The sequence below is a fragment of the Choloepus didactylus genome, chromosome 5, assembly GCF_015220235.1.
Source record: "Choloepus didactylus isolate mChoDid1 chromosome 5, mChoDid1.pri, whole genome shotgun sequence".
NCBI classification, from domain to species: Eukaryota; Metazoa; Chordata; class Mammalia; order Pilosa; family Megalonychidae; genus Choloepus; species Choloepus didactylus.
This window is the reverse complement of record NC_051311.1, coordinates 38,407,156-38,432,435: the sequence shown is the minus strand read 5'-3', so window position 1 is coordinate 38,432,435 and position 25,280 is coordinate 38,407,156. Positions and strand designations below refer to the sequence as shown.

The window sequence follows — 25,280 nt, the reverse complement described above, 5'->3', positions numbered from 1 at the left end:
TGCAGTGTGCTGAGGGCTATGCCCTCCCAGACCTCGGGAGTCTCCTCAGGATAATTATTTATTATTCATAGTCATCAGCATCTTCATTAATTATTCATATGATCCTTAATTATTATCCTTAACAATAAGAGCAGTAAATAGCAGAAAAGTCCTTGAGGTGCCTGAGGCCCAGGGCTGGATGCCTCCGGGGAGTTAGACCAGCTAATGCCCCCAGGGCAGTGGGGGGACCACAGACCCCCTGGCCACTGCCCGGCCCTGCCTCTGCTCCTCCCACTGGGGCCCAGGAGATGGTAGGAGGAGAGGGTCCCAAGGGCTGAGGGAGGAGCTGTGCCACCGCATTCCTCTCCACTTGCACTGCCAGGTCCTCCTGGAGCCGGGCCTCAGAGGGGAGGGGCCCAGGCAGCGCCCTGAACCCTGGGTGAGCCATGTGTCCACACTGGCTGCCCCACTAACTGCCTGGGTCTGAGCCGTGTCTGTGCAGGGGCTGGGAGGTGAGGGCCCCCAGCTGGCCCGGCAGGGAGAGGCGTCGAGTGGGGCCGTCTTGGGGGAGTTCTGGAGCCCCTGGGGGGAGCTCCTCGCACACCATGAACTGGGAAACCTGCAAAGAACACAGAGCGTTAGCAGGCCAGGAGCCCATGGAGGAACAGAAGGGACAGAGGACAGTGTCAGAAGACACACTGGAGACTCCAGTGATAGAGGGGCACATCCAATCAGAGGGAGGATAGGAAGACAGAGAGCGGGATCAGGTGGACAGAGGGAAGTCTAGGACAGGGAGAAGGGCTTGAGGGGACAAACAGAAGGGTCCAGGCAGACAGACCAGGGCAGGGGCCACAAAGAGTAGATGCTGAGGTTGGAAGTGGAGAAATGAACTCCTGGTGGGCAGGTGCCAAACAGGGGCGTTGAGAGCAGCTGGGGAGTTTCTACCTAACTCAGGGTGCCTTGCCCAGGGCCCAGGGCAAATTCAGGGCCGTAGCCTCTTCCTTCCTCAGGGAACATGGCAGTTGAATCCAAAACCAACTGGGAATAAGAGGGTCCTGAGCTGGGACAGAAGCTGGGACAGAAAGAGAAACAAGGTTCCTTCCTCCAATCTAGAAAGAACTCAGGGACCTAGAAACAGAGGTGGGCTGGCATCCAGGGCCTCTGCAGGCCAGGGAGGGTGCCAGGGGCGAGCAGGAGGGGGTCTGTGTGTGCTGACGAGTTTGCTGGTGAGATCTCTGCGGGGGCGGCTGTGAAGGGAGACTGGCACATTTGCTGACGTGGGCCCTGGTGTCTGCAAACAGGAGCAGGCAGCATATGGGAGGGGGAGCGGATGCCAGGGGAGAGCGGGAGCAGATCCGAGGCCGCCTCTGGTGGTAACCAGAAAAATCTCCTCTCAGGGCCCTGAGGAACTGGGGCGGGGCGGGGGGGTTGGCGATTGCTGTACTTCAGGAGGCCGGGAAGAGGCACGTTCACTCAGGAGAGGACAAAGAGCAGCTGAGGCCCCATCTCCAGAGCAGGGGAAGTGTCAAAGCCACGGAGAGGACCCAGCCGTGAGGGACTGCAGCGTAGTCAGACCCGGGGGGGGGGGCTCCCTGGGCACATAGCACCCCCCTCAACGCCACAGCCCAGTGCAATCTCATTCTCCTTGTTGGGGGACCACGATCCTTGGGGACCGCACAGGCCGTGATACAAGCCCAGCGAGTAGATGTACTATTTGGGAGAGGTGAGAGGGGTGGCCACAGCTCATGCATGCTGAATTCCACCCACTCAGCTGTTTGGGGGCTTCCCCCCACTTCCCCCATGGCTGGTCCGGGAAGACAGCCCGGGAGGAGAGCAGGAGCCGTGGTGGGAGGAGGCGGGGGCACAGGCCACACAGAAAGGGCAGCCAAACAGGTCTGGGGGCGGGGGGGATCTGGGCAGCAAATGCAGGGCTGGGGGTGCTGTGAGGGGCCCTGCTGGGGTACTTACCTGAGAAAGTGAGTCCAGGGTGAGGGTAGGGATAGGGCTGACGGGCAGCAGAGGGGAGGCGGAGGTGGGGCCAGGACCTGGGGTGGTCACCGCACTGTAGGCGGGAGGGACCAGCGTCATCTGCCGCTGCAGCAGCTGCAGGACGGTGGCCATGTCTGCACTCAGCCGGGTCTCTAGCCTGGGGACGAGAAGGAGGGGGGAGGGCAAGCACGTCGACCATGTGGGAGGAGGGTGGCTGGGGTCTCAAGGGAAGTGGATATTCCATTAACTGTGCCTCGGGGACCATCCCACTGAGGGCTCGGCTGGTCAACCCCAGGCTCACTCTTCATTCTGCGGGTGGCTGTCCCTAGTTCAGCTCCAGATGGAGGGAGAGGATCTAGCTGCCCAACACATGGACAAGCCTAGACAGAGTGGACGCTCCTCCCTGTACCCTAAAATACTGCCATAAACCCATATCCACAAACACCAAGATCATGCACATGCCCAGATTTTAAATCCCTACCCCCCACCCCCTAACCCCCACACACGTAGGGCATGGGGGGCTGAGCTGGAGCTCAGGGGCCCGGGGTGGGCCCTACCTGTTGAGCTGCCTTTGGAGGGCATCCAGCCTGCTCTCCACGTCGCCCCGGGGCCGGCGGCCCGGGCTGGAAAGAGGGATGTTGAGGAGGCTGGGGGTGGGGGCAGGGCAGCGAGGCAGCTCCTGGTACTGGCGGCCCCGGCTGTCCCCCCAGAAGCTGAAGATGTTGGACACTCCCGAGAAGGCTCCTGGAGCCGGAGAGTCGGGATGAGGCCCGGAGTGAAGGCCAAGCCCCTGCCCGCCCCCACTGGGCCCTCCTAGCCAGCCCGGCCGGCCCGTACCTGAGAGTGGGTTACAAGTGTCACTGCTCTTCTCACAGTCCTCGGTCAGGGGCTCCCCACCCGGCGGGTCTCCGGGGGGCCTGGGGCTGGAGAAGGGCACCAGGCGGAGGGGGCTGGAACTGTGGCCTGGCCCCTCATCCTCACTGCTCTCGGGGCTGGAGGGGCCACTGGACGGGCTCTCCCCCCACGGCCCCCCCGGCCGGCCCCGGCTACTCGGCCCTGCCCCCGCCCGGCCCGGCCCCAAGGCCGACACCTCCCCTGGCTGTTCCATGTCTGTGGGAAACAGAGAACGGGCCTCTAAGAGGAGAGCAGTCGGGGAAGAGGAGGGGAGGGAGGGGGGGGGGGGGGAGGGGGGCACAAGCAGGCCTGGGAAAGGGCTGTGGCGGGACGCTTGACTGGTTCCCAGTTAGTTCTTCTGTTATCTTTCCCCCCATCTCTCAACCAGACCAGGAATTCTCTGGGAGCAAGAGGAGGTCTCTCCAGCCCTTGGCTGCCCAAGCACAGGGCAATCAGCACTGTGGGCCTCAGCCCCGTCCTGGCCCTCTCGCCCCTGTGTCCTACCTCTTCTCCCCTCTCCAGTTGAGACGGCACCCACCAAGACCCCTCCCCTGTGAGGACCAAAGAACACTCAGCCCTGCCCTTGCCCTGGGGGGCTGGAGACGGCTGCCTGGAGGAGGTGACAGCTGGGCAACATTTAGATAGCTAAAGGTGAGGAGTGGGAGCCACCAAAGGGAGGGGCCCGACCCCACCCTCCCTGGCCTCACCCTTGTCCGTACGCCTGCGGAAGGACAGCTTGCGCTTGCGTTGCCGGGTGAAGCCACCGTCGAGCTCGGTGCTGCCTGGCGAGCCCGGGATCATGTTGGTCTGGAACCAAGAACAGTGTCATCCCTTCTGTGCTCACCAGCCCTGCCAGAGTCAGGCCCAAGACCACCTCCCACCGCAATTAACACAGACTAGGGTGGCATGGGCTGGGAGCCCCCACTGTGGGGAAACACTCTCACCACAGATGTGACCTCTGCCCCGGACAAGGGTGGAGGCTGGGGAAGTAGCCAATCTGGTTAGGATGTCATTTGACAGACAGGGAAACTGAGGCCCAGAGACAAGAAGCAGCACACAGGGTCACACAGCAAAGGCGCAGCCACGTGGTTGGGAGCAGAAGCCGGTTCTCCTTCTGAGGCCCACCCCAGGTGGCTCACTCACGTCTCGCAGGTTGAAGGTGATTTCCAGGCTGGACCAGAAGTGGTCAGAGAACTCAGGGTACATGTCCAGCACCTCAAGCAGGTCGTCCCGGTGGATCTTATGCAGGTCGCAGTAGGTGAGGGCCCGCACGTCCCCGTTGGACTTGCCAGGCCGTGCGTACAGGTTCAAAGGCTCTCCGAAGATGTCATTCTTTCCTGGAGGCCGCAGGAGAGGAGGGAGGGCTCAGCTCCCATGGGGAGGGAGCTAGAGGCAGCAGGCACCTTTCTTCCCTCCCCACCCTGGGCCCAGGGCATCTTCTCTTGGGCAGCTCCCCTCGGGCCCAGCCCTGCCCGCCTCATCCCGCACACACAGGCAGGGCAGCCTCCGCAGTGACAGCCTCCCTCGGCTCCCAGCAGGCAGGACGGGGACCGCGTCACCCTACGGCATAGAGGGCCAAGGCCTCAGACCTTTATATCTCCAGCAATTGGCACTGGGTCGGCTGAGTTAGCCTGGAGGCTCCAGCTCTGCCCGAGGTCCTCACTTCCTCAGGTTCTAACTCCACTTCTACCCCCAAATCCCACAAACATCCTCCTTTTCTAACTAGTGACCTGCATCAGCAGTGTTTTTCAAACGACAGATCGCATCACCTTAGTGAATCAAGACTAATCTTTGCTTGGTTTTTGTACTGAAAAAAAACAGAACTGCTCAGTTCCAGATACCATAGAACAGAAAATACCAGAACGTGTCACACATAGTAAGGCCTAGCATTATAGAGAGAAATTTTGGTTTTGGTTGTGTTTGGGGGTGGGGATAGGGGACTGTTTGTGGAATGAGTATATGTGTTTGTACTGAACTGAGATACAAAAATCTTAAAGTTTCTACAGGGGTCATGTTCGAGAGTTTGAAGCACAGGCCAAGGAAGAGGCCAGAGGGGGCAGGAGGTCAGTGCCCAGGCCCACCTGTCCACATAGGCAAGTGGGGTCGAAAGAAGGGGGAGGAGAGGGAGAAGGACAGGACCACCCTGGCTTTGGGGACCAAGAGGAGCCCCACATGAGGCTGCAGAGAAACTACATGCCCCCTTAATAAAACCTAATGCACAGCCTCTGAGGCAGCAGCTCTCCCCCTACCATCCACCTTGGCAGATGTGGATTTGAACCCACTTTAAGGAAGCAGGATATGCTGCTGCCTGTGAGGATATCCCTAAGGGAAGGAGAATCTGGGGGAGCCCCCGAGTCCAGCAGCCCCACCAGATGTGGAGCCTGTCTCTGCTGCCCACCTCTCAGGGCCTGAGTTTGGGTGAATTAAAGGAGCCCACGTTCCTCGCAGGCTGTCCCAGGTCCACACTGCCCCAGCAACTGCAGCCTCTGAGGCCCGTGACCTCTCCAAGGTCATTCCAGCCTAGTCCCCTTCCCGGCAGTACCCAGGATGGCCACCACAATGTCGCCCCGCAGGATCTCGATGGAGCCCCGGGAGATGAAGTAGAGGGCGGTGAGCAGGTCCCCAGCGTGCACCAGCGTGTCCCCTGGCGGCGCGTGCGTTGTCTTGAACTTCATGGCCAGAGCCCGCAGGCAGCCCTTGGTGGCCCCGCGGAAGGGCTTGCAGTGCTGCAGCAGCGAGCGGTTCAGGTGCAGGCAGATGTCGGCCTGGAGGCACTCGGGGAAGCCCTTCAGCACCTGGGGCAGGCCAGGGCCAGCTCAACACCCCCACCCCACACCCCCACAGCTCCGCCAGCCCAGCCCAGCCCTCATCACGGGGAAGCATCTTCCCAGCCTGTTTCCTTCTCCAAGCCCCAGGCCAGGTGAGCTGCCTGCAACTGGCCAGACCCAAGCCCCAGAGAGTCCTGGGGGACGCATCCTGGACCCCAGTGTCATGGGAAGGGCCTGGGCACCCATCCCCACTCCACCACTTCTTCCCATGCAACCTCCAGAATGCCACCTCACTTCTCCAAGCCTCCATTTCTTTCTTTGTAAAGTGTGGGGGCTGATAATTATCTGGGGACCACTAAGGGTTAAATGCGATGGCCCTCATGGAAGGGTCCAGGCTAGTGCCTGCCCCAAGCGAGGACTCTGCCCATGGACGTGCTCATTTCCTTCTCCCAACTCCCAGCTCCTCATGGGTGGGATTGGGGCAGTGCTACCTTGGGGTCCTTCTTAGTCCTGCAGAGGAGCCTCTAAACCAGCGAGTACTGCCCCAGACAGTGCTCCAGTGCCACTCCAGCTGCCACCCTGAAGCCAGCTCTCCCCACCGCCCAGCCTCCCAGGGGCTCACCGCGTTCATGTCGATGCCGTTGGTGTAGGACCAGGCGTGCTGGAAGTACTCCTCGAGGCGCTGCCGCAGCGGGTTGGGGATCTGGTGGAAGCGGATGAACTCCCGCACCCGCAGCATCTGTGTGTGGTAGCGGGCGGTGCCCGAGTACAGGCGCTGGATGATGGCCGACACGTTGCCGAAGATGCTGGCATACATGAGGGCTGGGGGTGCGTGGGTGGGGCCGTCAGCATCCACCGGGTGCCTGCCCGCCCGCTGGGCCCCTCTGCTCAGCCCCTGTACCATGCCAGTGACACACACAGTCACGCGTGCACACAGAACACACAGTCGCCGTGTCAGCACACACACAGAAGCACAAGAATGCGCACACAAACACACACCAGCCCTTCAGCAATTCCTTCCTGCCCTGCCTTGGACTTCTGCTCTGGTGTCCCAGGTCCCAGCCCTCAAATTTTAGAGCACCAAACCACATCATGACGGTGAGCCCTGGGGTCTCCAAGTCCTCAGGCCCCTTGAGCATCCTCCCATTCCTTCAACCTGCATCTCTCTGGAAACCATCGTGGGATTCTTCCCAGACCCCAAGCCACGGCTTTCCCCCACCCTCCGCCCCCCGGGGCCTACTCACAGCCGATGAGCATGACGCAGATGGAGAAGATCTTCTCCGAGTTGGTGTTGGGGGAGACATTACCGAAGCCCACGCTGGTGAGGCTGCTAAAGGTGAAGTAGAGAGCCGTGACGTACTTGTCCTTGATGGAGGGGCCGCCCAGGCCGCTGCTGTTGTAGGGCTTGCCGATCTGGTCCCCCAGGTTGTGCAGCCAGCCGATGCGCGAGTCCATGTTGGGCTGCTCCATGTTGCCGATGGCGTACCAGATGCAGGCCAGCCAGTGAGCGATGAGCGCGAAGGTGCACATGAGCAGGAAGAGCACGGCCGCCCCGTACTCCGAGTAGCGGTCCAGCTTCCGCGCCACGCGCACCAGCCGCAGCAGCCGCGCCGTCTTCAGCAGCCCGATCAGCTGCGGGGGGGAGCGGGGGAGGCATTCAGTGTGGAGGCAAATGGGGAGGGGGGATCGTGAGGGCTGGGGGCCACTGCAGTCCCGGGAGGGGGCATCTGAGCTGAGACTCCCCAAAGACTTCCTCCCGAACCTTCCTCCTGATAATTGAAGCTGCCTTTGATGAAGGGCCGACCCAGCACTGGGCACAGTGCAGATGTCTTCTGGAGCTCGGGGCTTGCTTTGTGACTGAGGGGTCACAATCCTCATGGTGAGAAGGAGGAACAGGAGAGCTCAGAAGGGTGCAGCCAGTACCCTGAGGTGTGCAGCCCCAATGTCCTCTAGCATAGAGGGCACTGAATGAGAAAGCACTGGCCCGTTTGGGTGGACTAATCAAAAAAGGCTCCCCGTGGACCCCTGCAGCCCTGCGAGCAGCTCCGCACAGGGTGGAGGAAAGAGTGCAGGTTAGCTGGGGCATCTGCCAAGCCTCTGCAGCTCCATTCTCGCTCTACCCCCTTCTCCCCACTACCTGCTGCCCCTGCTCCCACACCCTCTCCTCTCCCCACTCCCTGCTTCCCTGTCAACCCCACCTCCTCAGAGCCAGAGCCAAAGATGAGCAGGTCGAAGGGGATGGCGGCCACCATGTCGATGAGGAACCAGCCCTTGAAGTAGTGGACGGCGATGCGGCCAGGGTGGCTGACCACCTCCTCGTTGGCGTTGACATAGGTGGTGCGGAAGTTGATGAGGATGTCCACGATGAACATGATGTCCACAATGAGGTCCACCACGGCCAGCGGCTGGCAGGCGTAGCCGCAGTCGGGGGCCAGGGGGCCCTCTTCCGTCTCCTTGAGCAGGAAGGCAGCCGAGTAGGGCGTGAAGACAGCCGTGTAGATGACGAGCAGCAGGATGAGCCAGTCCCACACGGCCTTGAAGGGGCTGTAGTGCAGGATGGTCCCGCGGTGGATGCGAGGCGCCTGCAGCTTGTACTCTGGCAGCACATCTGCACCCAGCGACAGGACCTGGGCAGGTGGGGAAGGTGGAAGTGAGGAGGCAATATCCCAATGGGAGGGTGGGGCAGGGGAGGACAGGCCATGGGTAGAAGCCACATGACATCTCTACTGGGGCCTCCAGAGAAGGGGCCAAGCAGGGTAAGGAGGGAGGGAAAACAGTTTCAGTCAGAATGCCCATCCCTCAGCCAGTGGCCACAGCAACTGACCACGCCAGACCTGGGGCCTACAGTTCCCAGAAGGCCATGAGCACAGGAGCTCCTGGCTCCAGAGCTGAGCCAGCAAACCATGGCGCCAGCAGGCCTGACAGTTCCTAGTGTACTGAATTCAGGGCAACTGCTGGAACACCTGGAAATACCGCTCCCCACAAGCAACGCAGACGCATACCTGTGACCCATAATGCCTGCCACACAAGCTTGCCTAGACCCCTAAACACCCACCTTCTCTATATACAACCAGAAAATGTTCCCAGGATGAAGGCTCCCTGCCAGCATTGGCCTTAGGAGCCATGGTCTCCACACATATGACAGTCCTGGTCACTGCAGTTCCCTGCTGGCCCCACTGCTGGGGGGCCCAGGGACTGTGGGCCCCAAGGCCCCTTCGTGCCACTGGCCCAAAGATCCCAGCCCCTCTATCTCAGACCCCTTGGCCTCCCCGGGAAGGGCAGACCAAGATGCTTGCAGCCCGCTGATCTCCCAGCTCCATCTCCACCCAGAACCAGGGCAGCCCAGGTCCTCTCCCCGACACAAGAAGACATAAGCCAGCCCAGAGAAGATGTGTATACAAAGTCACCTCGTGTATACAAAGGGGCAAACACTCAGGGTGAGACATGCACAGCCCTGCCCAGGCTCACATTCAGAGACCAGGTACGAGCAATGCCCACCACCGCAGCAGACAGACAGACAGAGGCAGGCCTACCACCCAGACCACGTGGCAGTGTCCACATCACTCTTCCTGCCCGAGTCAAACTAGGAAGAGCCCCCTGGAGTCCCTATCTGTCCCCCTGGCTCTCAAATTCCTCTCTCCCAGACATCTAACCCAACCGAAGAGCCTCCATCCCCAAACTCCTCCAGTCTGGCCCCTGCCATCCCAGAGCAGCCTAACTCACAGCCCCAACTGGCCCCTTGAGAGCCAAAGCTGCTGGCACTGCTCCCAGCAGGACTGACTGCCAAGGCCCCCACATCCTCGGCTCCTGGGTTAGGGGTGAACATGGTGGGTAGAGCACCAAAGGCTCCCCTTAATGTTCAAGCTGGGGGTCCCCAGGACCCACCTTTACCTGATGTGTTTGGAGAACCCCTCTTTAAAGGAAATAACTGGAAGTTAAGACATGGCTAAGGGACTGGCCACCCTGGGGTGGACACAGGCGCTCCAGAGGCACAAGATAGGGTAGGGGAGCAGCTGGGGACTGGAGCAGGAAGGGGCAAGGTGTGGAAGGGCTCGCAGGCTCCCACTTCTACCTGCCATCAGCCCAAGTTACTCTTTAAGGCATGGAGGTTTTCAAGAGAGGATTAACAAAAACACTTGCCAGGGCCTCAGCAGACAAGGAGGCAGAAGAAGATAGCTGCCCCTGGAGTGGGTCTCCTCCCCATGCCTGAGAGGCCAGGCCCTGTGGGTTTGCCCATGACATGGCCAGCAGTGCCCGATGCACAGGTGTATCATAGGACTGCGGCAGACCCAGACGCAAGGCCTAGACCCAGTGCCAGCTCCAGCTCTGCAACCCCCAGCTGACTTTACAGCCTGGGGCCAGGTCTTCAACCCCTCCTGACTCATTTCCTTCTAGACGAGTGGAGCTCAATGAAGCCAAATCCTGTGTCCTCACCCATGGGTGGGGAGAATCCCACCTGACCTGCTCCCCAGCTGTGAGGTGCCAAGGCAGAGAGAGCCTGGAGGCATAGCCCAGGTGCCAGGAGGAGGTGGTGGTGGCAGAGTTAGGATTCCCAGACTCACTGCCCAGAGCCATCTCCCAGTCCTCCCTCCACCACCCACTGCCCTGCACCTGCTCTGGTCTCTCTGATGAAAGCTCTGCAAGATGGTCACTGGGGGCAGAGAGATGGCTCCCAGTAGGTGTCTAGAGAGTAATCAGCCTGGGGACCACAGCCCAGGCACCGCCACCTTGACTTCCCCAGCAGTGGTGGAGCCCTGCTCAGCGTGCCCTCATATCCCATCCGTGTCTTCTGACCCCTGCCCTCCTCAGACTCCAGCCTCCAAGCCTTGGACCCCTGAAGGCACCCTGCACCTCCCTTGCCCACCTCAGGGTCCACTCACAGCCCCACAGCGCAAGGGAGCAATGGGGCCCAAGCGCCTTCCGTGCCTGCTGCCATCATGCCCAGCCTGGCTGCTGCCCGCCAGTCCTCTCCTCGCCCTTGCCAGCCGGGGGAAGTGGGATGGGAGCTGGAGGCTGGCTCTTTCCCCTCCCTCCATCTGCCCGCGATCCTCTCTGTGTGCCCATTTCATTCCTGCTCTTTCTCTCCTCCCTTTGTGCTTTGAGCTGGAAGACTGAGAGCCTCCAGAAGCCATGAGAGAGGGGAAGTCCCGGCCAGCCAAGCACTGTCAACCCAGGTCCGAGAGAAAAGCGGGCAGGAGCCCAGGGTGGGATGAGTGGGGCTGGAGACGCAAAGGCTCCCCAACCCCAAACCTTCCTGCTCCTCAGAAGCCCTCTCCCTGGCCTGGCCCTGCCAAGAGCCGGAGCCCTTTGGGTCGCATCCCTGCTTGCTGGGCACCTGCCTCAGTGGCCCAGCCCCACAAGGGAGGGGGAGGGGCTGGGGCTGGGGGTCACCTACCTCCTGGGCCACGAGACTGGAGATGCGCACGGCCCGCCTTACCCGGCCTTTCTGGGCCCTGGGCTGCAGAGCCCCTGTACTGCTTGCCTTCCCTGTTGTGGCCGCCATGGAGGACTTGGCTCCCCCCAGCCTGCCTGCCTTGGGGCCCGAGGGCCCGGCCAGCTCCCCACCTGCTCCCCAGCAGCAGTCCCAGCCCAGGCTGTGCCCCAGAGGCTGGCAGACTGGCTTCCAGGGCAGCCTCTGGCATGCAGCCAGGGCCGGTGGGGCTGGGCCCCCCAGGCTGGGGTCACCCTGGCAGTGAGCGTGGGCAGCAGCCCACCTGGCTCAGGCAGCCCATGGCTCCCTGGTGTGGGCCCGGCTGCCAGGGTGCTGCGCTCTGCCCGCCTGCCGCCAGCCCAGAAGCGGCGGCAGCGGTCGGAACCTCCGCTCCTCCAGCCGGCCCCTCCTCCTCCCACGGTCCTCCACCCCCACCCTGCCACACTGTGCTCCCCCGCCCTGCCCCGCCCGTGCCCGCCCCCTCCGCCCAGTGCCAGGCCGGTGGCCCCCTCCCCCACGCCGGCTCCCAGGCTCCTGCTGCAGCCGCTCCCGCAGCCCTTTCCCCTCCCCCGCCACTCGGCAACCCGACCTGTCACCGCAGATTAATGGTCTCCCCGACACCCCCGCCCCGCCGGCCTGGGTGCCGAGCCGAGCCTGAGTGGGACAGAGACATCCAGAGATGGAGGAACAGCCATGGTGGCCGGCACAGCCAGGAACACACACGTACACACCTGACCCATACAGACACACACGCCACATCCACGACACCACCGCAGGCACACACGCTGCGGGCATGGGAGCCGGCCAGCTGCCAGGGGCTCCAGGTTGGAAAGCAAGAGAGAGGCATGGTGGGAGCGGGGAGAGGGGTAGGCAGCCAGACATGGAGACTGGGGTGTGGGGAACAGTTCTGGAGTCAAGGCCAAGGGGCTGGAGGCCTGGCAGGGACCCAAAGAGCCAGAGGCGGCGGAAACAGAGCCAGGAGGAGGGCCGAGGGAGGCCCGGCCCAGGGAGTTGCTATGGAAGGAGGATGGGAGGGAGGCAAGAGACAGGAGAGACAGGCTTGGGACAGGAGTCCTCCACCGTCCCACGCTGCTCGCTCACTGCAGGTTGGGCAGGAGATGGGACTCAGGGATCTCCACTCCCGACCTCCCCCTGCCCACCCCCTGCCCACCCCCACCAAGGCTAAGATGGGAAGAAGATGCTGGACGAATCAGGCGGGGGAAGGGTGCAGATGAGGGCCATGGTGGACAATGCAGGCTGGCAGTCCTCTATGGCTCAGGACTCCAGAACGTCTCCATATCTTTCATAGCTTTGCACCCATCACCATATCCTCCCCTCCTTATATGGGAAGAAAACTCCTCCTCTCCCATGGCTTGGGGACAGCAGTGGACAACCCAAGCCATCCTGGCCATAACTCATGGCACCAGGCCCCACCCTCCACCTGGCCTAGCAGAATCAGAGCCTCCTGACATCCACTCCCACAGCTCCGTCTGATTTGAAGCCTCCTGTTGGTTTGCCCCCCAATACTCCCCTCACACACACACTTATGGCCAGACACTGTCATGTCCCTGGAGCTGCCTTCTCCCACCCTGGCCCTCTAATATCAGGACCTCTCTCCCCAGCCTCATCTGCCCTGTCATCACATGTGTCCTTGGAGTCACACTCCCCCTCACCCCCCATGAAGCCACACTCTGTATCTGCTCCTTCTCAAGGCCATGGCCCATCCCTCTCAACCTCCCTCCAGCTTGCCTTATCTCCAGGGCCTCTCAGACTGTTCCAGCCCCCACCTACAGGTCTGCCCACCCACCAGGGGCCCTGAATGGCTGGCCCCTCCATCCCCCACCCCTCAACCTCAGCCCACTCCCACCTCCCTGATCCCATCCCCTCCTCCTAGGTGGGGTGAGAGCCAAGTCGCTGGGCGCCTACCTGGGTGACCTTCTCAGTGACATTGTGGGTCCGCTCCTTTATCTTGGGTGCTATGATCTCCCGGTCGCTGGTGGGCGAAGCCAGAAAGGGGTCGCCCTTGAGGTCCACAAAGTTGAGGGTGATTTGGGGAATTTTGCTAATGGTGCGGTAGCGCACGAGGTCCGAGTCTGACGTGGAGTTAAGCAGGCCGCTGCGCAGCGGGTGCATGGCCCCTGGGGTGGGAGAGGGAAAGGGGGGTCAGGTCAGCAGGGAAGGGGCCTAAGGGCAGGCTGGTCACAGACATAAAGAGCCAGAGCGGACACTGGACCCAGCCAGAGTGGGGGGGGGGGGTACAGGTGAGTGAATGGGAAGCCCAGCTCAGGGACACGGGGACACCAGCATCCCAGCTGGAAGGGCAGAGCCACAAAGAAGCAACCTGGTCCTGAACCAGCAAAGCCAGACCCCACCCCACTTCAAGGAAGCAATGCCATAACATAACCAAGAGGCCACAGGAGAGGAAGAAGATCCCCAGGAGGGAGCTGTTAAATGGTCAATGGGACCTTGCCAGAAGGGCGGGTGGTAGCAGGGACCCAGAAGGCTCTCCCGCCCTCAGACACTCCAAGGACATTCCAGCTCCAGGCTGTCCTGAGAAAGCCAGTTCCACGGGCCAGCAAAGGCTCCAGGAGTCAAAGAATGTAATGGGATGAATGAACATTTAATGGAGTAAAAGGCCACTTAATGGGATTAAATAAGTAGTTAATAGGATTTCCATCTCCCAGGCGCACAAGACTTGGTGGAGAATGAGGAAGCTGAGGTCCCAGAATAGGGCAGATATGGCGGGTAGAGAAGTGGCGGGGCCGCGGTGGGCATTAGAGGTGCCGAGGCCCCCTGAGGGGACAGTTCCCGCAGGGGCCCAGCGCTGCCCCGCCCCCCACCTACCGCGCACTCGCCCCCGTCGGGCCGGCGCTCACCGGTGCTGGCGTGGTGCGGCGGCTGCGGGGGCAGCGACCCTGCGCGCATGGCCTCGATGTCGTCCGCGGAGGAGGCGCGGCGCACGCTGGCGCAGCTCTCTCGCGAGCGAGTCCGGGCCAGGCTGCAGCTGGAGCCCGAGGCATCGGGGTTGAGGCTGTGTGCCCGAGGGGACGAGTGCGGGACGGACGGGGAGCCGGGGCCCACCAACGCGCGCCGCTCCTCGGCCCGCCCGAGCCCCGCCACGTGGTTGTCCATGGCGGTCACCTCGTCCAGGGCCAGAGACTCGCTGCTGGGGGCCGCGGGCGTCAGGTCCACGTCCACCACCACGGCCCCCGGGGCCCCCGCGCCGCCGGCGCTCCCCGGCCGCACAGAAGACTCCCGGGCCGTCAGGGCCAGCAGCGCTGGCAGCTTCAGGCGGAAGGTCTTGGCGCGGCCTGGGGAGAGAGCAGGGGGTTTGCTGTGAGGGGATGCCCGCAGCATCCCTGGAGACTATGAACAGCCCGCGGAGAGGAGCTGGAACCACCCCCGCCCCCGTCGCGACAGGGGACTGCAGGGAGCTGGTGGGCCTGAGCAGCCGTCACCCCTCCAACCCCACCCCTCACTACACAGAATTTAACAATTTTCAAAGAAATTTCTAGAATACAATCTTAATCTAAGACTCATGATACTAGCAAACACCATTTCTTGAGCCACACATCATGGTAGAGATTCTTGATTCTTGTGATTTGCTGGGTGGGTATTGTCCCATTTTATGGATGAGAAAATTGAGGCATAAAGAAGTGGGGAAACTTGTTTCAAGGTTACACAATGGCAGAGCCTGCATCTGAATGGAAGCATAAGCCTCTGCCTTTTTTTCCCATACGCTGCTGCCTTTCAAATGGCATCTGGAGAATAGGTAGGGCAAGATTTATTAACGTTGGTGTTTTAGAGCTTGGGTGAAATATTTTGCCATGACTTGGGGGAGGGAGGACAAAATCCAAAGAGCTGGGAAGGGGGTGGGAGGCTGTGCGCCTCTGAGTCATGGAGGGGATGAGGGGCAGCCCCTGTGTCTCCAGCCAGGTGAGCCTGCCCCTCACAACCTTTCAGAAATCCTCTCCTAAATTAGCCAAGGCCACAGCAGGGGACTTGACCAATCCAGGAACCAGGACCAGGGGGTAAAAATAACAGAGAGAAAGATTTGGGCCCATGCAAGACAGTTTCCTAATGATCAGAGTGAGCTGCTCAGAAGTGGCCATCTGGGTAGGGGGAGTCCCCATCCCTGGGGCTGTTCAAGCACAGACCAGAAAGAGGACACTCTTAGGGGATACTGCACTGGGAACCCAAGCAGGTGAGGCTAAGACCTGCCTCCAGGATCTGTGATTCTGGGCCTGATCCTTCACTCCACCCCTGTCTGTCCAGCCTGGGCCGAGTGGACCAGGCCATACCCTCCGCGTTCTCTCCTCCAACTCTGCAGGACCAGGCCATACCCTCCACGTTCTCTCCTCCAAATCTGCAGGGCCTTGGGCAGCTTCATGGGCCAGGGAAAGGAGACCACATATTTCAGAGCCAGCCTAAGAATGAGGCTGCACTTACCTGGGGCCAGCCAGCTGGTGGGGCGGCCACGGTGATTGGTGTCATGAGCCGGGGACCCCACCATGTCCTTCTCCATCACCACTTCGAAGTTGAGGATGAACATGATGACAGTCCCATCCTCGTTCTTCACCGGCACCACATCCACCAGGCACAGGAAGCAACTCCCTACAGAGTGGGGAGGGACACGGCCACGGTGGCACCAGGGTGCCCTCAGTGGGGCTAGGCAGAAAGCCAGATGGGACAGACCCTTCAGCCTGAAAGGGCTGATCACTTCTGTCTCCCCCAAAGCCTCCCACACCCTGTACTCTGCTCCCTCCTCTCTACAGTCTCTGCTGCCTAGACCTGCATCCTGGCTGTCTGCCTGACAGCCTGAGTTCCTTTCCCTGTTTGTTCTCACTTGTGGTTGCATAGCTCCCACAACCACCACTCTGCCCATCTTATTTCTCTAGCCCTCTTTCCCTGTGCACATCTTCTATCACACTGGTTTATGCTCCTTTCTGGCTCCATCTTCTCATCTCATTTTCCCTGTCCTCTCAATTTCATCTTTGCTTTTCCCTCAGGCAAGGCTCTACTCTTTAATCATTTGAGCATTTTTCTTAAATTCTTTAGACTGTCTGAGCTTCCTTTTCCTCATCTGTAAAATGGGAATAATAATAATTCTTTACTCATGAGTTGTAGGGATTAAATTGCTTTGAGCAATGCCTGGCATATACTAAACACTATCGGCAGCTTCGCTATTACCATCTGTCTCTCTGGGTCTGTTCTCTCTAGATGTGTCAGTCCACAATGAGAGAAGGATAGAAATTGAGAGCAAGAGCTTCAAAACCTTTGCAGCAATTTGGCATCACCACAATATTCAACCATGTGATTTTGTATTTCACAAAAGCATTGGTCTGCAATGTATTAGAAATAAAGAAAACTGATCCTTCACCAAGGAGTCTAAGAAGCACTGCTTCTAGATCTTTCATGTCCGTCTGCCCTTGTCGTTCTCTCTGTCCTTAGCTTTTTCCCTTTCAGGCTCTCCCTTTTTTCTGTTCACCAAAGTCCCTATGGCAGTGAGGTAAACTTGACCCCACTGCCTCTGTTCTTTGCCCAGCACATGGGCCCCCACCTGTCCTCTCTGCTGGTTTCTGTGAAGGAGACTCTCAGGCTCCACCTAAGGCTTAACTCAGAACCCAGTGCTCCCAGGGAAGTCCTTCTCGATGAAACAAAAAGGGACATTAAAGTTCTGTTCCTCCTCAACAGACCTTACGGGGATCCAAGCCTGTTCTCCTCTCCCCACTCTTCCCCAGGGTTGAGGCTCCTTTCCTTGTCTCAGCTCACCTCGGGCTCATCTGTCTTCTCTGAACCTGAATCGAAGAGGCCTAAATCCCCAGGGTCTGTATCCCCTTTGACAAGCTCAGTACCTAGAATCATGCCTCCTGGGGCAGGCACTGATTCATGACCTTAGCGATGGGGCAATGCTGATGGTGGAGGAGGTGCTCATGGTTGTGGGGTGATGGCGGGGAGAAGGAAGAGGAAGGGGTGGTGGTGGTTAACAGTGTGGTCCTGCTGTATCCCTAAAAGCCCCAACCTGGCCCATCCTATCACCTCACCTTTCTACCTCCCGTAATCTACTTGGGCTGATCTCCCACCCCTCTGTACCTCCCCCCCCCACCCCATATCTACCCCTTCCCCATCCCAGCTCTCAGGCCTGCAGCAGGGGAGCTGCTGGTGGTGGTGATTTGAGTCGAGGGAGCGAGCTAGCCCCCAGGACTTGGAGCTGGTGCTTGGTGACCAACCTCTGGGGGGCTGAACCCTGGGAAGGTGATGGGAGCAGCTTCAGCAGCAGCCTGAAGACACCAGGTGAGAAGGGCCAGATTCTAGGGGGATGCTGGCCAGGCCGGGGAAAGATTTACTGGGGATGGAGCTGAGAGGATTAAGCAGATCAGGATTTATCCTGTGGAACAAGGTCCTCTGATACCAACTTAAACAGGATGGTGCTGAAGTGTTGGGGCCCGCACCAGGGGAGGGGCTGGCTGGGAATGCTCTGCCCCACCCACAGCCCTTCCACTCACTGTATCCCAGGCTCTCACAGCTCTGCTGGAGGGATCTGAGCCCAGGGGCTCTGTCTGCGTCTCCCTCCAGCAGCCGCAACTGCCTCTCCTGTCCCCTGACCTCCGGCCTCTGACATGGCCTGGTGGAAGCACAGCTGTGGTGTTGGGAGGCTGGGGGGTGGGGGGGGACAGGAGGAGGTGGACGGGCCCAGCTGGAGACCATTTGGCACCCAGACAGCCCGCCTCGAGTTTTATGTCCTAATATGGTGTTGGGCAGCAGCGGCCTGAGCAGGGACTGGCCCTCATCAGGACTAAGGAAGGTTAGCACAGAGACCAAGAAACCTCAGGCTCAGGGAGCCCAACACCCAGCCCCAGGACCTCGTTCTTCGCCAAGAAACCTGGCTCAGACAAGTCTAGCATCTGCAACCAAGACGACCCCAGCCCTTCAGGACGGCCTGGAGACTCTGCCCCCAACACAAGGCTCCAGAGATTCTGAACTTGAGACCTCATCACCCCCTCCCCACTTCAGTTCAGGCTTCTCAGCAAGAGAGGCCAGCACGGCACCCTGAAACCACCCAGCCCAGCAATCAGGCGTCTCCAATTGCCATCTCTCCCACCCCCCACCCAGGCCGCAGAAACTCCAGAAAGGAGCTCTCCTCCTGGCAGAGGCGGCCCCCACTCCTGGATACAGACTCACACACACAGAGCCCCCTTGGCCCTCTCTCTTCCTGTTGACATTCAAGGAATTTTCCCTTTCAAATAGCCCTGTCAAAGCCCTGGTTATTCCAAAAATGTGAACTGGAGCTCGGCCTGGTGGGGGCTGAGGGAGGAGGCTTCAGTTGCTAATCTCAAAAGAGAAAAAAGGAAAGCGGGTGGCCCTGAGTCTGCCCATGCTCTCCGAGGCACTGCCCCTTCCACTTGGCTGGGGCAGCTGGGTCTTGCCCACAGGCTGCCCCATCACTCAGCCCCAGCTCTTCAGCCAGGCCTGCCAGCCAGACCCCATCCCATGGCTGGCTGTGCTCCCCAGAGACAGACCAGCAGGGAGAGGGATCCCTGGGGGCAGCCGAGACTCGGCCAGGCCAGGGGTGGGGCACAAGGACAGTCTGGAAACTGGGCATCGGCACATAGCAAATCCCAACTGGCGGGCAGTGGGGCTCTGACCTTTACACTCCCTCCCAGAAGAGAAAACAATGAGAGTCAGCAGGCCTGAGCTGTGCCCCTGGAGAGCCCTGGGCTGGCACACATGGCCACACTCAGAACATTGCCCCGGCTTGGAAGTGCCAGCCCCGGCTCCCAGCCCACTGCTTCTGCTCCTCTTCTCCCCCTGACCAAGCCCAGGCTCTGGCCAGCCCCGCTCCGCTAAGGCCCGAGGCTGACCTCAGGAAGGTCCGCCCGGCTGGCAGGGCTGGGGGGAGGCTGCAGTTCCACGGAGCACCACTCTGTGGCAGACACAGCCCACACTCCAGAGGCAGCCACAGCCAGGCCGGCTCCCTGGAAGGAGGGGCACCCGGGGACAAGGACTGCAGGGGAGCAGGTTTCCGCTGCGCTGGTTAGGGAGTCCTCATCGTCGGGACGGGAAGGGAGCATGGGCTTTGGAGTCAGGTGGCCTTTCCTCGCTCAGTTAGAGTGGCTTTGGGCAAGCCACTGACCCTCCCTGAGGCCCAGGTGCTCATCTGCAACTGGAATGGTCACACCCACCCCTCAGGGCTGCAGGGGTGAAATGACATAACATTTGTGAAGCACAGAGCTTGGCTCAGGGAGCTGCTCAAGAGATGCAAGGAAGGGCGGGGGGAGGGGGGGCTGGAGAGACAGGTGGGTCAGTCTCAGGGATGGAGAGGCCCCTGGGCCAGACTGGCTTATGCTGCAGCACCCCACACCTGCCCATCCAGGCCCCCCGACCCAGCTGGAGAGACCTCCCATTGGGTGAGAAGGCTCTGCCTGTTCTGCCTGGGGGGCCGCAGGCATGCTGTAGAGCCCTGGGTCCCTCTGGAGATGAAGACAAAGAAAGGGAAGATAGTCATCAATCGATAACGACATAAATTTACAGGCTCTGTGGCTCCTTTGCATACTCCTCACCTTTGATCCACACAGCCACCGGTTAGGCAGGCAAGGCCCTCACCCTAACAGCCCTACAGAGGCCAGACAACCCACTGCAAGGGGAGTGGAGATGGAGGGGAGATGGGGAGGGGGCGGTGGGCGAGGGGCCCTGCGGGCAGAGCCGGGCCTCAACAGTTCTGGGTGCAGCAGGTGTAGTTCAGCCTGACCCTCAGAAGACCTCTGCCATTCATCTGAACACAATGTCTGCTTTACTTGCATTTGTTTCCAACCCACACTTGGCAGTCCACCCCTGGGGGCGTGGTCCCGGCCCAGCGTCCCCCCCCCCAACCCCACCCACAGTCCCACACCTGACTCCCTACCTCTGGGCACCCAGGCAGAAGCCACACTTTGCTTTTGTTGGGGAAGGGAAGGAAGCCTGCAGGTGACCACCTGGGTGTCCTTGGGCAAGGCCCTCAGGTCAGAGCCTCAGTTTCCCCATCTGTACACTCAGGGTAATTGTGGCTTCTACATGGGGTGGCTCTTCAGTCACCCACAAATACTCACTAAGCACAGCCATGAGCCCATCACCATGAGAAGCATTAGGAGTAAAATGACAAACAAGACAGGCCTGGCCCCTGCCTTCAATGAGCTGAGTATTAAACAGGACCCAAAATTTGGGGCACCAGAGGAAGAAGGAATAAACCAGCAGATGGAAGGGCTACAGGGGAGCTGAGCTGCTCTGCTCCAGCCATCGGGCTCTTGCTCTACCTCTCGTTCGCTATGTGACTTAGGCAGGTCACCCACCTCCCCGAGATTCGACTCCCTGCGGGTACCACAGGGACAAATGATCCCTGCCCTAGGTGCCAGATGAGATGACAGATGTGTGAGTGCCTTGTGGAAGCATCCGGAGCTGTACTGAGGCAGGGTGCCGGGTCCCTGCAGGGAAGGTGACCTCAGGAAGGCAGCCATCCTTGCCCTGGCTCCTGCCCTCGCTCACTGCCAGCAAGAGGAGCTGTGCCCGGGACCGGCCCAAAGTCACGTTGAGGGCAGGAGGCTGGGGCTCCAGTCGGCCCTGTCCGCCCCCGAGGAAGGCAGGCTGTCTCCTGCAGCAGCAGCGCGGGGCTGTGCAGTGTCAGGTTATATTTAGCCTGGTGGCGGCGACAGGAAGATGCAGCGGGAGCCGCTCCTGGCCGGGGGCCACCGTGTCGCTAATATCGCTCTCATGGGCAGCTGGGGGCCTAGGGAAGGCTGGGGATGTTGCAGGCCCAGGGGACAGAAAGGGGGAGCCTGAGAGGCCAGCCAGTGAATGAGTGCATGGGCTGGCGGGGGGGTGGTGAGAAACATCAATCCTATGCTCCTGACTGAGTTGCTGGGAGGTGCAGAGATCCCTGGAGAACACCCACTGCCAGGCAAGAGTTGGGGAGAGCACAGTCCAGACCCCAACTCCCAGAGAAGGAACATCGCCTGACAGACTCCTCTGCTACCCTTCCAGCCCGGGACCTTGGCAGCACTACCTGGGGCCACGGGGGCCTCCACTCACCAAGAGCCCTTGCCCTGTACCTCCCTGTCACCTGGATCACTGCAGTGGCCTGAAGGGAAGAGCTCTGCCTAGGACAGCTGAGACCCAGCTCTGCCACCAATCTGCTGGGTGCCACTGAGCCTCTCTGGCCACAGCTTTGTGCCCCATAAGCTTTAGAGAAGCACTGGGAAGGTGAAACAAGGTCGTGTTTGTATCAGGAAAATGGCTCTCCACGGCTCCATTCTCCTTCCCCTCCTCCCTTTACCTCCTTCTTCCTATTTCCTAGAGTCTGTCCCTCCTTAGGACCCTTCAGAGTCCTCTGTTCCCCACCCAGTCAGCTGCACCAGCTGGGTTTCCATCCTTGTACGCCCCACCTCCACTTCACCACAGCTTCACCCGGGTCCTCCTGTTTCCCACCTGTCCCCACCCCACTCGTCTCCAATCCCTACCCATCCTTCTAGGCCCCCACTGAACCCTCTCCTCTACAGAGTCTTTCTCGACCACTCCATCGGGACCACGGGGATCTTCCTCTTTGAGAATTCTTCTAAAACTATATCCCTAATTTAGGAGATCATTGTACACTTGCTTCTGGGGTGAGCTTTCTCAATCTGTTCCCACCAGGGCCTAAGGCCAAGGTGAGGCTGGCTTCACAGGAGGTGCTGGGTTAAGTCGAAGGGCTGATAGCAGACGGACCCGGGGATGGTGAACTGCGGTTATGGGCAGGTGCAGACAAGGCTGCGTCCCCACCCTCTAACCTCGCTTTTAGATGCAGAGGCACTGATTGTGCTTTAGCAACAGAATTTACGTATTTTAAATACATGGTACCCCCCATCGTGATTCTAGATGGCAAACTGAACCACCTTGGGAATTAAGATGCCTTTGGCTAAAGTGTCATTAAATCTGATCAAGAGTTTCCATGGAGCACAGAGGCCGGCCCTTAAGAAACCGAGTGAAGGAGGAGCTAAAACAGGCACCTCACTGGGCGTACTATTTTTGAGCCTCAGACCCCTACCAACTCCTCTTCACTGCAATCTGCATCACTCCTCCCCGCCAGCTCACCCCACTCCAACACACATACACATAGCCTGCCTGAGGACTGTGATGGCAAATGGACCTGAGTCCTAGTGCTCTGTAAACTTCTAGCACTTCTAGCTCCCATCTTGGCTCCCAAAACACTCCAGCAGAGCCTGGGGAGGCCTTCATAAAGCTCTGTCCCAATTCCAGCTCTCCATTGATCACCAAGTGATTCACAGCTTCTTGATCATAAACCAAGAGCTGTAATCCCTCCCTGACTTGCCTACCTTAAAGGACACCATGAAGAACCAAGGAACAAATGCAACTGTACGTGAAGGCCCTCTGAAAAGGTCAGTGAAACATTCAAGTATCAAAACCTATGACAATGACTCAAATGTAAACAGAGAAAATGCATTATTTGCAGATGATAGGGCCATCTCCCTAGAAAACCAACCAAATCAATAGATAACAATTAGAACTAATAAGAGAGTTCAGCAAGGTTGCCAAATACAACATCGGCCCACAAAAATATATAGCATTTCTCTGTGCCAGCAATAACTAAGTAGAAAACACAGTTCAAAGTAAGGTATCTTTCACAATAACAACAAAAAACTATAAAGTGTCTACGAATTAACCAAAAATGAACAAGACCTCTATGGGGAAAAAAAAAACTTTGATAAAGGATATAGAAATTATCTGATAAATGGAGAAAGAGTTCATGATCTTGAATGGCAAAAACTAATACTTTAAAGATGTCAATTCTCCTCCAAATTAACCTATAAATTCAATCTAATCCCAATCAAGATTCCAGTGGGTTTTTTCTTTCCAGGAACTCAATAAACTTTCACAAAAGTTTATAAAGAAGGATAGCTTTGTCCATAAATAGCTATGTCAAACTTTAAAAAGAATAAAAAAGGAGATTTGCCTTACCAGAGACTAAGACATACTAAACGTTACAGCTTTTTCAAAAATGTGGTTTTGATGCAAAAACATACAAATAAATATTTGGAAAAGAACAGAGAGCTCAGAGACAGGTCCACGGATATATGGGAAAATAATCTATGATAAAGGTGGCACCACAAATCAATGGAAAAGAACAGACTACTTACTAGATGGGGTTGGGAAAATTGGCTCACTACATGGAAAAAAATAAAACTTGATCCCTACTTGACACCACAGACGGAGGTAAGCTCAGGATGGATTAGAGATCCAGCTGAGCAAGGTAAAACAATTAAGTTAATAGAAGAAAATGTGGACCTTTGTGGCCCAGGATGGTGAAGGACTTCTTAAACAAAACTTCAGAAGCACAGATGAAGCAAACAAATCGATGCATTTGCATCAAAATTAAGTATCTTTGTTGGATAAATTTACCAGATCACTAAATGGGAGAAGACATTTGCAATATTTCAATTCAACAAAGAGTTAATATCCAGAATATGTATATTGAATATATAACTGCATGCATTTGTATTTTCTAGAACACACAAGGAGCTCTGCAAATCAACAAGAACAAAAGAAAGCAATCTCAATAGAAAAATGAGCAAAGGCTGCAAACAGGCAATTCACGGCAAAGTAAACCCAAAAGGCTATCAAGCCTACAAGATGCTCAGACTCACTAGAAATCAAAGAAATGCAAATTAAAGTGACAAGATATCACCTTCCCCTATGAGATCAGCAAAAATTAGAAAAGTAGATAATGCCAAGTGTGACGATGTGGGGGTGTGGGAATCTCATGCTCTGTTGAGGAGGGTGGAGATGAGCACAGCCAGCCTGGAGTGTGATCTGGCAGCTCTTGGTTGAATTCAGGGTCCACATGCCCTGTGGTCCAGCAATTCCACTCTTGGGTGTGCACCCTAAAAACATCCTCACACGGGTCCAAAAGGGAACACGCATGAATTCATGCAGCATTATTTATGGTGGCAGGAAACTAAAGACAATCTGAGGGTCCCTCCTTGGGAGAGTGGGTAGGGAAAATGTGATGGATGCCCACCATGGAACAGGCACTACACATTAGATGGTGAAAGACATCCTGGATGGACATCAAGGCACACTTTTATGGAAAAAAAAGCAAATGCTAGAATACAACATATAGCACATTTTCATTTACATAAATTAAACCTATATGCATCCAAACAAAAGACACATTTTGCAAGAACAGATGCCAGCAAAACATTTGCATTAAGTACATTTGAATGGTTGCCTATGGGGAGGGTAATTGAGTTGGGAGTAAGATAAAAAGAAATAAAGGAAATAATAAAACAAAAGAGAAAGAAAAAAACAAGAACACAAATATTGTGGTTTTCATTATTTGAAGAAGAGACCTCAGCAAAAGCCTCAGGAGGGAGGGGGAGAGGCAGGCAGAGTTTGTGAGTAGGGTGGAGAGGGGAGCACCGGTGGAGACAGGGGTGCTGAGGCTGCAGGTAGGACTCACTTCCCATGGTTGCAACAGCACTGGCCAGGACCTGCGGCCACACGGGTGATGCCTTACTTAATGGCAAGCATAATGAGCTCTGGCACTTGTCTGGCACCTGATAGTGCTTTGGAAGGTTTTGGCATCTATCATCTTATTTGCAGAACCTCCCCCCAGCCGTGCATGGAAAGATCGGTGTCATTAACTCACTGAGCAAATGAGGAATTGAGGCTCTCAGAGAATTCTGGCCAAGGTTGGTGGCGGAACCAGAGCTAAAACCCTAAGTTTCCTGAGTCCCTAAGCCTGTCACACACACCCCTCCTCCCCCCCCCCAAAAAAAAAAGAGCACTACGGAGCAAAGCACCCTGTGCAGTGGTGTTCTGGGCTTAGGCAAAGCGCTGGAGCTGAAATAGGAAAACTGGGCTCACGTTCCAACTCAGGCACCACCAGCTGGGGAAACTTGGGCACCTTTCGAAGCAAACATTACCCTTCTGTAAAATGCCAGAGAGGAATCCTACCTCTTAGAGGGCCATGAGGACCACCTGCCATAAAACACGTGTCCCCGACTTGCAAACTATAAAGCTCAGTCGCAACAATGAGTGCGCCTGTGTGTGCTGCCGATGCAGCTGCCACCCACCCACCCCCAGCTTTGCTCTTCAGCAGCTCTAAAAATGTTCTCCCCCACCAAGGCCTCCCCAGTCCCCCTCTGAGGGTGGGCCGGCTGTGGGCTCCCAGATGCCTTCCCCGAGCCACA

General features: G+C 58.0%; 1 protein-coding gene across 4 annotated transcripts in view; it reads right to left on the bottom strand.

Moving 5' to 3' along the window:
- Window positions 1-300: 300 nt before the first annotated feature.
- KCNH2 (potassium voltage-gated channel subfamily H member 2) overlaps window positions 301-25,280 on the bottom strand; it is a 33,993-nt gene continuing 9,013 nt past the window's right edge. For 2 of the 4 annotated variants that reach the window (XM_037835827.1, XM_037835828.1), the window contains exons 3-15: window positions 15,511-15,675; window positions 13,938-14,372; window positions 12,988-13,199; window positions 7,829-8,257; window positions 6,875-7,262; window positions 6,253-6,452; window positions 5,405-5,657; window positions 4,006-4,199; window positions 3,570-3,669; window positions 2,806-3,078; window positions 2,526-2,712; window positions 1,948-2,125; window positions 301-598 (exon numbers count right to left, since the gene is read on the bottom strand). In XM_037835827.1, coding sequence (XP_037691755.1) covers window positions 449-598; window positions 1,948-2,125; window positions 2,526-2,712; window positions 2,806-3,078; window positions 3,570-3,669; window positions 4,006-4,199; window positions 5,405-5,657; window positions 6,253-6,452; window positions 6,875-7,262; window positions 7,829-8,257; window positions 12,988-13,199; window positions 13,938-14,372; window positions 15,511-15,675 — 3,164 coding nt within the window. In that variant the 3' untranslated portion in view covers window positions 301-448. Of the gene's footprint in view, window positions 599-1,947; window positions 2,126-2,525; window positions 2,713-2,805; window positions 3,079-3,569; window positions 3,670-4,005; window positions 4,200-5,404; window positions 5,658-6,252; window positions 6,453-6,874; window positions 7,263-7,828; window positions 8,258-11,025; window positions 11,407-12,987; window positions 13,200-13,937; window positions 14,373-15,510; window positions 15,676-25,280 lie in introns of those variants that run through there. The other 2 variants (XM_037835830.1, XM_037835829.1) reach the window with 2 other exon arrangements.